Below are 14,009 nucleotides of genomic sequence, written 5' to 3'. Positions count from 1 at the left end.
AATTAGATAAAGTGCCATGCGAATAGAGTATACTCGCAAAGGGTATCCATGTATTTCAATCCCCTCGCATGCATACATACACGTAACTATCCGACTACATATTACTTTTGCAACTTTAGACACGTCTTCCATTCACTTTTTAACAAAACTTGCAAACCGGCAGATCAAAAAACAAACATTTTATAAGTCTAACAAGTGGCTAGTTTTAGCAAATGAAAAAAAAGCAATCGTTGTTTTCGATGCTTGTAGGCTTAGCACAGCCAGAAGTCGCTACCTCTGCACTGCACAGACCTACGCTATATTGCCAAGAAAACTGAAATAATTATAATTTTATAATTTTCTCCGCCATAAATACTTATTTGCAAAATATTAACAAACAGCTCATTTGTTATATAGTTTGTGATATGTTAGCTGATATTAAAGGCGCTGTCAAATCAGCTACTTATGCGCATATATGCCAGGTGGGTCGTAGCTACACATACCGCACATCAGCTTGCTTAAACACGCGTGGTTCATACGCACATACAGTTTCCAAGCGTTTCCAAGCATTGTAAGTTTTTTATATGCATAGATTTTGCTAGTCTATGCGAGTGTCGGACGCTTTTTTACTACTGACACTTGTGCTGGGGAGTGTAAAAAAGTGAACTCAATGTATGAGTTGCTTTGTTTACTTTAGCTGGGTTAGATTAGTCAGTATTCAAAATTTATTGACTTTTTCTGCTTTTTGGCTTTTTGTTGACTGCTGAAAAATCAATTTTGGCTAAAAATTAAGTGCTTTTTACTAAATATTTTATGAAATACAAAACTCCATAATCAGCTCAGAAAAAATGTAGAGTTTTTACGTAACGAAGTGCTTTATTTACGAAGGTTATGCTTTAATAACTCCCCCTTTTAGAACTGAAAAACTCCATTGTTGGTGCAAATTTGTCAATATTTCTTGCTCAATATTATGAAATTTCTGTGAATCTTGTGAAAAATTACGCAAATGTCTAAAAAGCACTGAATCCTGCGCAAGCGTGTAGTATTTCAACAGACACTTATCGTGACGTTAGTTGCATTCACCCCAAGCTGCAAACTGTTCATTGTGCATGGTAATTCTGTTTGATAGCGCTGGCGTTGTAGTGTTGGTTGTAATAGTACTGGTATAATTATGGTGATTTTACGACTTTCGGCCGTGTACCTTAAGATTATAACTGAATTAATACCACTAACCAGTGACACTTTTTACCATTCTGTGTAATACTATCGTGGCTGGAAGTGCTTTGTGGCAATCATGAGTTAATGTTTAACAAAGAGAAATTTCTATGCTACTATTTTTTTCCAACGGTTTACCGTTTTATTATGCCAGTTTTTGTGAACAAACTGGGGGCCAACTATAAGACGAGACCGTAATCTGTCTCATATTTTGTAACTATGTTTTGATAAAACGATCAAAAACAAGAATTAAGACACGAAAGACCAACATATGACTTCTTTCTACTAATTGTGAATCTTCAGTAATAAACTGCGAGCTAAATCGTATTAAACGCTACCCCAAGCACGTGAGTAAATGTGCAGTTTAGTTTATTGATTGAATAGACAACCCCCGAGGCATTCACAAATCTAGGCAATTTCACAAGAGATTTTCAAATTTAAGCGAAGCCTAGTATTCCATGGCAGAACCGCGAACATAAACTCAATGTCATTAATTTTTCCACAACTAGAAACTTTATCGAACAAAGTTTCAGTCTCCTTTCTATAATTGTCTTCGCAATCCATAACGTTGCGGTGGTGTTGATCTGAACCTGCCAGCCGAGGGTACACCTCGCGTTTGTGTATTTAAACGGAATTAGTTGCAATATAAATTTTCTCGGTTACGAATTTTGTACAACCACACCGCTTTCTTTTGGTGCCAGCAGAAACCTGTGTATGTAAAGGGTACAAGCAGTCGTAAAATGCACGTGTGGTTTATTGTACAATTTTTTCAATTAAGTACAGGGTTTGGGCACAGTTTATTTACAGATTCATTTGGCTGCCCTACGGCGCCTCGACCAGTTCAACACGTTTAAGCACGCTGTGAACGATACATAATAACAAATATTTGGGTGGTAACAGCGTCACTTTACAAGCCTGTACAAAGGCAGAATGGGTATTTTTCGGACGGCAATGGCTATTACTTTTTATCTATTTATCTGATTTTTTCTGATTACATATTCCAACTTGGCTTGATTACAACTACATATGATCTACAGTTTTAAAATGATGGAAAAAAACTATTTTGGAATTATTTACGAGCATTTTGTTCGAAGCCGCATTTAACATACAAAGCACTGCTTATTCAGTAAATAAACACCCCTATCTTACTTTTATCACTGAAAAAGCTTTGCAGGTTTTTTTTTGTTTTATATAAATGAACGCAATGCAGGGTTGAATAAAATACGTTATTTATGAAAAAAAAGATGGTTATTTCATCAATGTCCACCTCGTTTACCATTTCAATCAAACCATGATGGCTGAAACCAAATAGAGTTATTGGTCCATTCCAGTCTTCTGATCGTCTCATTTGGCTGCGCGTGGCCTAAGTAAGCGTCTTACAGTGAATGTTGTTATAGCGCTTATTGAGTAAACCTGAAATGAGACAAACAAACCTGGTATTGAAAAATTTGAGGCGCTGTAGTGTACTAGGGCCTCGACCCGAATTCAAAGCCAATTTGGTTGCGATACAGCAACTCCACCTCGTGAGGAGGTTTTGCGCACCGTATCTTTAGGCGTAGGCACTGCATACAGTCACCTCGTGCGGCTGAGAACTCGTACGATAGCGAGATTTGCTCCGAACTCGGGACAAGGCCTAGGAGTGTCGTATGGCGATTTCACGAGACTTTCTCTAACCACCTGGAATGCCAACATTAAACCATAAAGAAATTTATCGCCGTACATCTGGATGTGTTTACAGAGTGGAGAAAGTAAATTCCTTGACAATGCGTAACGTTCTAAAGTGATACTTATTAGCACAAGTTAAGCTCGCAGTGCGTAGTTTTTTGCGGTGAGATAGAGAACGAGCCAATTAATCCATTGGAAGTTTATAGTTATGTAAATTTAAACTAACGATCAATTAGCACCTGAAACAAATAACGACTTGTTAACTAACCATTTCGACAAAAAGCATAAACTTTCGTGAGAATTTTTTGACAGCATGTATAACCAGCCTCTATATTTCCAGCAAAAGAATGCAATTTGGTAGTAAAAATAAGATAGGGGTAGAAACTTACTAAATAAGCTGTGTGCTATGTTGGAAAACTATACCCACGGCCGAAATGTTTCGGCCGAAAGGATGGGTGCCAAAATAGTTTTTCCAAATGTCGTTAAGTTTTGGACAAAAATGTAGCTAAAATCAGTCGAAATATGTAGCAAGTAGTTGCCATTACCGACCTAAAAAAATTCCATATTCCGTCTCTGAGCATGTGCATATTTTCTGTATAACCCAAATAATACAAAATATCCCCCAAAAAGTATGTGTAAAGCTTTACCATTTGACCGCCCAAGATACGCTCAGAACAATGGCGCACTATATGTACTCAAGCAACCGTGACAAGCCACTCAATTTATAACAGCCCTGAGCAAAACGATGTTGCGTTTGTGCTGATCAATACTGCTTGCTGTGGGGTGAGGTATGACGTTGATGGTGCGCGGTGGCGCCAGCCGGTGCAATGTCTCTCGTGGTCAGTTTGCGTTGGCGCTTACGGTACGCTGGCCTGTGGAGCACGGTAGCCCTGACGCCCGCTAGCAACTGAAGCGCACTAGCGTGTGTGATACGGGCGTCTCGAAGCGCGTTGGCAGCATTTGCACGGTGATAAGCGAATTACCTAGCCCGCCGCGAACGCTAGCGGGGCTAATAAAATATGGAGCGGGTGAAAAAATTCCGCAAAAACCATGGAGGCTTGTAAACAACGCCCACTGTTGGATTGTTTTTTCTCGCACGGGCCATGATGCTCACAGCTTTCATCAAATTTCTCCAAAAAAGGAGGACTTCAACAGTCTTATAACAAGCCGGGACATTCAAGTCCTGAATGTATCCCAGCTTGCTTATAGTCATTCTGCAAGAGATTTCGATGTAAATTCTTGTCCTGAATGTATCTCAGCTTGCTTATAAGTCATTCTGCAAGAGATTTCGATGTAAATTCTTGCCTGAATGTATCCCAGCTTGCTTATAAGTCTTTCTGCAAGAGATTTCGATGTAAATTCTTTTCCTGAATGTACCCCAGCTTGCTTATAAGTCATTCTGCAAGAGATTTCGAGGTAAATTCTTGTCCTGAATGTATCCCAGCTTGCTTACAAGTCATTCTGCAAGAGATTTCGATGTAAATTCTTGTCCTGAATGTACCCCAGCTTGCTTATTAGTCATTCTGCAAGAGATTTCGAGGTAAATTCTTGTCCTGAATGTATCCCAGCTTGCTTACAAGTCATTCTGCAAGAGATTTCGATGTAAATTCTTGTCCTGAATATACCCCAGCTTGCTTATTAGTCATTCTGCAAGAGATTTCGATGTAAATTCTTGTCCTGAATGTATCCCAGCTTGCTTATAAGTCATTCTGCAAGAGATTTCGATGTAAATTCTTGTCCTGAATGCAACCTAGCTTGTTTATAAGTCATTCTGCATTAGATTTCGATGTAATTTCTTGTCCTAAATGTATCCCAGCTTGCTTATAAGTCATAAACTGCAAGAGATTTCGATTCAAATTCTTGTCCTGAATGTATCCCAGCTTGCTTATAAGTCTTTCTGCAAGAGATTTCGATGTAAATTCTTGTCATGAATGTATCCCAGCTTGCTTATAAGTCTTTCTGCAAGAGATTTCGATGTAAATTCTTTTCCTGAATGTATTCCAGCTTGCTTATAAGTCATTCTGCAAGAGATTTCGAGGTAAATTCTTGTCCTGAATGTATCCCAGCTTGCTTACAAGTCATTCTGCAAGAGATTTCGATGTAAATTGTTGTCCTGAATGTACCCCAGCTTGCTTATTAGTCATTCTGCAAGAGATTTCGATGTAAATTCTTGTTCTGAATGTATCCTAGCTTGCTTATAAGTCATTCTGCAAGAGATTTCGATGTAAATTCTTGTCCTAAATGTATCCCAGCTTGCTTATAAGTCATTCTGCAAGAGATTTTGATGTAAATTCTTGTCCTGAATGCAACCTAGCTTGTTTATAAGTCATTCTGCATTAGATTTCGATGTAAATTCTTGTCCTAAATGTATCCCAGCTTGCTTACAAGTCATTCTGCAAGAGATTTCGATGTAAATTCTTGTCCTGAATGTACCCCAGCTTGCTTATTAGTCATTCTGCACGAGATTTCGAGGTAAATTCTTGTCCTGAATGTATCCCAGCTTGCTTATAAGTCATTCTGCAAGAGATTTCGATGTAAATTCTTGTCCTGAATGTATCCCAGCTTGCTTATAAGTCATTCTGCAAGAGATTTCGATGTAAATTCTTGTCCTGAATGTATCCCAGCTTGCTAATAAGTCATTCTGCAAGAGATTTCGAGGTAATTTCTTGTCCTGTTTGTATCACCGACGATTCAGTAGCTAGCAAGCATACTGTGTATGAGGCTTTGTCTTGACTTGAACGATTCAGAATTACGATAAACGCAAATAGCTCATTGCTTGTGTGCAGTATGGTTGTCAAAATGGATATGACACAGGTGATCAACTGCTTCAACAGTTTTGAAAACTGGCCGGACCATTCGCTCTCCCCCGGAAATCTGGCAAACCAAGGAATTTTTTATCAACGGGAGCAAGGCGAAATATTTTCTGCGTACTGCATCTATATTATAGCGATCCTTTAGTCTGTTGAGCGAAGTACCAACGCCGTCGGGGGCGCAATCTCTTGGGGGCCCAACCCCTCGGGGGCCCAACCCCTCGGGGGCCCAACCCCTCGGGGGCCCAACCCTTTGGGGTCTCCCTGCCCCCTGTTGCTATGCTTTTGCCGGGTTGTGTTGGGCTTTCTCTGTTTAAAGTACAGTCTGTGTCATTCCTGTTCATACATGTTCATATGAACCAAAGAAAGGGGACAATCGGCTTCAGTCCGGTTCAAACCGACTGAAAAACGAACCGATCCCGAGCCGAACCGCGGGCCGGTCGAAAACCGGACCGATTCGGAGCTGACCGTAAACTAGGGCTATATCTTCTTCTGGTTCAGGATGGAGATGCTCGCTCCGGTGTCCAACAGGGCCAATGCGTCACGTCCGGCTAGCTTGATGTCCATGAGGAGAATTTCACCGGAAACTGGAATTGGCTCCGTTCCTCCCGTGAACGGCACGTGGCTGTCAACGTTGTCGTTGGCTTTCGGTCCGGTGGTGGTCACCACGTTGAGGTGGTACGGATGGTCCAGGTCCATCGTTGCATCCGCCCAGCCGGGTGGCACGCCGGCCAGATGATGCCAAACGGTGGATCGTGCATTCACGTACGCGTTAATTGGGTCCATTCCTTCGTCTTGGACGACCGATCCGTGCTCAGGACTGGTGGGCGTTACGCGGCGCCGCTGGTTACTCTCTCTTGCCCCACCTACTCCAGCAGTAGACGACGTACTTCGGGGCACCCGGTGCATCGTCTCCGTGCCCCTGCTGGCTCGCTCCACGATCAGCGTATTGCTCCTCCGTGGTGCTACCTTACTGCGCGCGCTCTCTATTGTAGCACTGCCACGTCGGCCCGACGTGACCCTAATCCGAGAAGCGGAACGACTCCGGCGGCATGTCCCGCTGGCCAAGCCAGACCTGCCATCCATACTTCGCTCCCGGCGGAGGCTCAGGATTTTCTCCCGAGATTTTGAACGCGCCGAACGTCGGCGTCCATCCGTGTCGTCAGCATATCTTCGCGACAGGCTCCTTCGGCGCTTCTCCGTGCTGCTGTCCGTACGCCAGCCACGCGCCACCTCGGACACGGTGGCGGTACTGAAGCCCAGGTAACCTCGCACACTGAACAACTCGAAACTGGAAAAGGTCATACGGGTCCGGACCTCCAACATGGCTCCGTCCTGCACCACATATGACTCGTTCCCACAGCGGTTACCCCGTGCCACTGCCAGCATGTGCACTGGATGTCGTAGCTGGCTCTGCAGGATACCCCGCGTGTACTTCTCAGAACCTTCTTCGAAGTGCGCGGCACGACCGTTGTACGTACCGACTCGCATCATGTTGCAGGTCGCTTGACCTACAGTGTCCATTCCAAGTCCCATTGTATACCACACAGGCTTCGTGCCGGGTTCCGTAACCCACTTGGTGTTGACCTCCAGGTCCGCACCGTTCGCACAGGCCTGTTCCGTACCGCCATTGGCGTCCGACGCGGTGACCTTTGCTTCCTTCTGACCCACAATGAGGGAGCGCGCTGATCCAGACCCACCGGTTTGGTTCTTTGGCTGGGTGGTGGGTTTGTTCTTTGGGCAATCGCGTGCCAGATGGTCAGTCCTTTCGCAGTTGTAGCATCTGCGGACCGGCCGCTCGGTGACCTTTGACGATGACCCCTGACCGGCCGCACCAGCATGTCGACCATCCGCCTGGTTACCACTTCGGTAACCGCGGTAACGGTTGCGACCGTTTCCTCCGTTGCCGTTCCCGTTCCCCTCACCGTATCCTCTTCCTCCAGAACCGTTTCCGTTCCCACCCCCGCTGTACGTAGCCTCGGGATAGTGACCTTTCCATTCCGCGTTGCGATTCTTCGCCTCCAGGCGCAGAATGTTGGACACACGCTGCATCGCAGATAGGAATTCCGTTCGTGTGGCCACATTCGTTGAGGCTAGACGGGTTAGGTATTCGGGGAGCAATCCCGCCTGCAGCTTATGGATGACTTCGTCGTCCTCCATGTCGCGGTTGATCTTGTCGCACAGACCGACGATGTCATTAAAATAGTCTTCGAGAGGTTCTCCGCGCTTCTGCTTGCGGTTGCGTAGCTGCTGCTTCAGCTGGTTCCGATAGTCTTCCGTCTGGAATCGTTTGATGAGCGCTTCCAGGAGCAGGTCGGATGTGGCATAGGGTTTCTTACGGCCATCATCGCTGACCTTTCCAAACCAGGTAGCGGCGAAGCCGTCCAGATACACCGGTATCTGTCGTAGCTTTTTCGCTTCATCCCACTCCAATGCGGCCACGACGGTCTTAAACCGGCGCCCCCATTGGTCAACGTCCTCACCGGCTTGTCCCTTGAACACCGGTGGTTTGGCATCCGTCCCGACTGTCATTGTTGAAAACTCTTGTGCTAACGCCTTCGGATCCAACACGATGCTTTTCCCCGTAGGATCAGCGGTGCTGGAGATCGGCTTGCTATCGCCCGTAGACATGGCAGCCCGTTGGGATTAACACGTTGAATTAATCCGAAAATAATCCAAACGCACACAGTATGATAACAGCGTTGATATCAGGTTGGCCGATGTCAACACCACACGTGTAACACTGACTAATATGAAAGGTCACAGTGTGACCACGGAATTAATAATTTGAAAATTAAACGTTAACACTGCCGTGGAACGCTTCCGTTCCACGGTTTCGGCACCAATGAAACCTCAGTGCCGCACGTGTGTACGTAAAGCGAATAAAACCTATGCTGTGTGCCGGTACGGATCCGATCAACGATACGTTATCGTTATACTTTTAATAACACTCAACAAACTGACAGAAAGGGAAAACGAATGAAAAGTTAGTTAATGTAACAGGAAAAGGCAAACGCGATTCGATGAAAACACGACTGCAGCAAATATTCGAAAGTGCAGTCTACCATGCAATCGGCACATCAAAGCAATGCAATAAAACGCGCAACAAACGCTTATGCCAACACATTTAAGCACATCCGCCAAATAACACCATAAAACACAATCGTTAAGACGCAGTCAAGCACAAACACAAGGATACAAATTGTAACAGTAAAATATCATATACGATTATTACGTCCTTGGACGACCGCTGGCACAGTGTGCCGGTTATATGGTCAGTGGCCGCTTGGCGGGTAACACAACAAAATTCCAACAAGAAAAGACCAACATTCCAGACTAATCACCGTCCAGGAAACAGCATTGTTTAGCGCAAACTTGTTGAGCAAACAACCAAATCCATCAATACCCGGAAAAAAAGGTCCAGAAAAGATTAAGAGGTGAATTTAGCAAGTGCTGATGCGCTTGTAGCTTGTAAATTTGAACGTACCAGATTCTCTTGAGAAGTAAAAAACCTCATAATTATTTGGTCCCATAGCTAGTAGATTTTGTCTAAAACCAGCTCGTATACCGTGATACGCAGGCATACGGGGAGCTACTTTGACATGCTATGCGAAAGTCGCACTATGACTGCTGCACTAGATAACAAATCAGCCAACCTTACTCGATACGAGTAGCAAAATAAGAAATACAAATCGTTCCTTATGCCGAAATTCTACTTCAGTAATAATTATCTAATTCTGCTTGAACAAATCGTATCTGGGCGGTGTTGCGATCCGATTAATAATTATGATTTCCGGTGGTACACACTAGTTTTTTCGCTACTAAAAATCACTGGAGCTCTGAAATCCAGTTATCTAAGTAACAGGAGGTCAACCAAGTGCTAGGGATCTATTAAACTCTTACTAATAATTCTCGGGATTTCAGAGCATACAGTTTTTATTTCTTTATTAGTGCAGGTTTGCAGGACATTATTACCATTAGGCACCAATGACGGGTTATTGCAATACAGTCCAGACCACACTGGCGTTCTTAAGCTCTGTTGTTACTGGAGCCGTTAAACAGACTACTTTGCTCTATAAATTGTCTACTATAAATAGTTTGCAGTGTAAATAGTTTGCAGACTCAGCGCAGAGATGAAGCACCATTTGCTTAGCGAGACCGCAAAACCTTTATGGTAGAAAATGTTATCACGAAGCAAATTTGAAAATGAATTTAAAGACCAACGTCCAAACTTTTATCGCTTGGAAAGCAGCATTTAATTCCAACCGATAACTGGTGGAACAAAACACGCAAATTGCCAAACACAAACAGCATTATCTGGAATCTTGATGCGGCGCTGCCCTTTTCGAAAGCCTTTATCCACTTCCGGTGTCAGTTTTCAGTTTGAAGTCTTGAATAACCTGCTTCACACCGTCACCAAATGGCCTTGGTTCTGGAGCACGCAGGCTGGCCAATCTACTGCACAGAAGCCGAGGATCTAGATACAAGAAAAACCGGTAAAATATGCGCTGCAAATTTACAAATCGAATAGCTTCCTATGTTGGCAACGAAATTACATTACAATTTTAATGAACGTTTTTACCAAGTTCACGAGTTACTGGCTGGGGTTATACCTTGCGAACGATTCGCTCCTGAACTTGGGGGATTGGGGTCCGCTACTAAATGGCCATGTGGTAACTGGAACAGCTTCGATAGAAGCACCGCCATTTGGTATTTTGTGTAACCTTCTTGCCCGGCGTAATGGTATGCGCCCTTAACCGAGGAATTCTGCACACAATGAGCAAAATATCACTAACTCATACTGTCATGACAATTTAGCCTAGTTCATAATAACGTCGTTGTCAATATTATCACTGAAGGCTGTTCTGATTTTCAAGTGCTCATGCTGCTGAACGTACATTCCGTAAGAAAGATTCAGCAAGAGTTAGGACTGCGCGTGCTACATCGTCGACGTGCGTGGGATACCGAAGGTCGTAATCCAATAGAACGACACGTTTATTGGACTCTTCCAGTTGGCGGAATAAGGTTAACATTGAACTCTCTGACACCTCGTCTACGGGCCCGTACAAAAAAGGTATCCGCAACACAATACCTAAAAAACGGCATTGCATGGTTTAAAACCGAATCCTAATACGAGGTAGTATCATCGCAGCGTATTTTAGTGTTTCTAAGGTTTAGTCCGCACAAAACGAATGTTGCATGTTGTTGTGCTTGGCAAATTACAGTACCGTTATGAGAAAGCGTCACATGTTCTCCAGACAATTTCGTCTTTCCATAGTAATTCACAGGATTAACATCTGAGGAATTCTCTTCATAAGGAGGGTGAAAACCATCGAACACCGAGTCTGTGCTAATGTAAATGAGGAGCGCTTTGTTGGCGGCTGCAGAAGAACACCAGCTGGATAATACCGTGGTAGCATCAAACATTAGTTGATGTAACTACTTGCAAAAATTCTGATTTTACGCAGTTTTTTACCTGCAACATTGGCTAAATTTTCCGTTGCTTTCACATTGATCTCGTCAGTTGCGTCGTGTTGTTTTTCGGCCGCATCCGGATTTTTTTCCGCCGCACAGTGCACAATGATCGAAGGCTGAAAGTAATTCAGAACAACAGTGGAGCCAGTGCTCACAAAACAGATAGGTTACACGTTTTATTTATTATCATAACTGAATTTTGTGTGCAGCGAATTCACAGTCCCAATGTGACGTACCTTTTTTTCGCTAACGACATCATTTACCGCCGCGAAATCTCGTAATTCCACTCTGATTAGCTTGGAATTCCTCGAGGCTCTTGAAAATGCCAATCCGAAAGCCTGCCATCCTGCTTCTTCAAATATCCGCAGAATAGCGCGACCAAGAAGACCGGAAGCTCCCGTTATAAGAACGACTTTATCCATATCCAAATTGTTGTGTAAAGGTGAATTTGCTCTTTGAATTTGCATAGATGATTTTAAAGACACTTTTTAGCTAATAGTAACGCTGAAATTCACTGCTTAAATACGACTGTACAGCATGTAGAATACACACACTACTGCTGATATTATTATTATACACACAGCATGTAATGCACAGTACATGTACACAGTGTAATTACATGAGGGCTTGTTACTTGACTATGATGTACACTCACAGACCATAACAAACCAGATCACATCGATCGCATCACAACTACTGACTCAGCAAGCGCATGGAAGCGGCGCGCAGCCATAACGCACACACGCTTTGCCGGTATCGTGTACGACAGTCACGGGATACAGTCGAAAGCGTTTCCTATACTTCATCGTAATCTCCAAGACAGCATCGGAATTGCTAGCTATATATCCGCTTGGTATTGGAACGCACGTAACTGTATCTTATCGTTACAACCCTCAATCGAAAATAACATGCTCATCGGATGGAGATGCCGGAATGGATAAAAATTAAGGAAGCGTATATAAACTGCAGTAATTAATTTACTCGATTCATCTTAAATTGTACTGATAAAAATGATACTGATTTCAACCGTGCTTATATAAAGTTACTATATCCCTGCTGCACTTTCAAAAAAGTATTTGGATTTGCTTTCTGTTCTCCTCTTGACTCCGCTTTTGTCGATTGTAAACCATTTTTTTTAATTTTAAAACTTAATTTTATTTTAAACCATTCTTCTTAATTCTTACCAGTTTTTGTGTTCGGTTAAATTTAAATTCGATTAAAAATGCTGCTGGAATCGTTCACCGAATCGGAACTTGACCTTTTGGTCCTCGCGGAACCTTTAGCTTGTGTCATGCATGCGTACACTAAGTTCCCATCATACCTCCAGCTCCAAACCGCCATTGTATACGGTGCTGGGCCTATCGGTGCCCTGCACCTCATCGAGATTGGCCGACGCTTCCCGAAAGCTCATCTCTACGTCATAGAGCCGCACAAACAGCGACGGCAGCTTCTGCACCGGATATTCCCGGAAATTGCGGTCTCATCATTCCATCCGAAAAATCTCCAAGGGGATCTGATTGTCGTGGCGACAAGTACGCTACAAGCCAGCGTGGACGCTGTCATTAAGGCTTCAGACGCTGGGTTCGTTGTCCTGTTCTCCGGAATTAATCATAAAACCAAAGAAGAATTGCCGGTGTGGGAAGGCATCGACCTGGAAGCAGTACATCGAAACGAGGAAGTGCGAGTAGCCGACAGGGCGATTCGATTGGTTGGATTGTCCGGATACCACGAATCTGATATCGAAATTTCCATACAGGCTCTCTTAAAGTACCCATATCTTTATTCGCTTGTGCAGACCGGGATTGTTGATGCCCTCGACTCCAAGAAGAACAACCAGTACGCTATCGAGGATATGTTAAACACACCGGAAGTTTACGAGAGGCACCTGAAATTCGTATTTCGGATACCAAAAGAACAGAGAGATTTTGCTGTGTTCCCCAACGATGACCTTAGCAAAGCAGCTGTTAGAGAGCTGTTATTGGGAAACTTGTCGAGCGGAATGGTTCGCGTACGGATGTTACGTGCCTGCATCTGCCAGACCGATCGCCGCGTATTAAGCGGGACCAAAGCCTGCTGCGGGTTTAACCGAGGAACCGTTCTCGGTCACGAAGGCATTGGCGTGGTGGAGCAGGTTAAAAACCCGCAGCAGAGCGATCTAACTGGACGAACGGTGGTGGTGTTGCCTCATCATTATGTGGAGGATCCGCTGGTTGATCGTGGTTTAGGATTTTTATCCAAGAAACTGAATGGCGTCTTCGCTACGAGGATCGATGTAATGGATAGTTGTATACATGTTATTGAGCGGAGTGTGGAAGCGATACGAATCGAAAGGAAGGTACTGACGTCAGTAGGTTCCAATAACGTGGAGTTAATCCGAAAATCCCGCCAGCTGATCCGGCGCGTAAACAGCAACTTTGGATAAGATGGCAGGGCTACGTCTTTTGTTATGTGCTTTCGTTTGCTTAATATTCGTTTCGTTTCATTTATTCTGCCAAAGATTCAGCGGAATTTTGTTCGTAGAAATCCTTTTACTGACAGACTGTATTTATACTTTGTATGTCGCTTAATCATAACAGATTTCATTATTGTACATAGTGTTTAAAATAATAAAATCATAAATAAATGTGTACCACTGGAATGTTTGCTAAAAGCATATGTGGCCAGTAGTCGCGGTACTGCACATACTGTACCAGTGTACAAGTACCCCGAGCACACAGACCAAAACCTTTTCCTGTAAGTTTTGTGAGTGCCGCTTTCTCGAAGCACATTTAGCCATTATTAATTGCGAACAGCGTGTTACTCGTGGTATCTATACATGCGAATTCTATTTATTTTGCATGACAAATACATATCGTGAACCATAAC

At 43.7% G+C, this 14,009-nt stretch overlaps 1 protein-coding gene across 1 annotated transcript; it reads right to left on the bottom strand.

The window, feature by feature from the left end:
* Positions 1-9,736: 9,736 nt before the first annotated feature.
* On the bottom strand, positions 9,737-11,789 carry LOC129599079 (methionine adenosyltransferase 2 subunit beta-like). Its single transcript, XM_055497219.1, has 6 exons — positions 11,381-11,789; positions 11,146-11,260; positions 10,898-11,050; positions 10,568-10,761; positions 10,283-10,436; positions 9,737-10,146 (listed from the first exon to the last, which is right to left on the bottom strand). Exons 1-6 carry the CDS (start codon positions 11,609-11,611, stop codon positions 10,025-10,027), a joined length of 969 nt encoding a protein of 322 aa, XP_055353194.1. The 5' UTR covers positions 11,612-11,789; the 3' UTR covers positions 9,737-10,024.
* Positions 11,790-14,009: the final 2,220 nt, after the last annotated feature.

Source organism: Paramacrobiotus metropolitanus, unplaced genomic scaffold (genome assembly GCF_019649055.1).
Source record: "Paramacrobiotus metropolitanus isolate TYO unplaced genomic scaffold, Prichtersi_v1.0 Parri_scaffold0000137, whole genome shotgun sequence".
NCBI lineage: Eukaryota > Metazoa > Tardigrada > Eutardigrada > Parachela > Macrobiotidae > Paramacrobiotus > Paramacrobiotus metropolitanus.
Note: the sequence above shows the minus strand (reverse complement) of the source record. Positions and strands in the feature narration are given on the sequence as shown.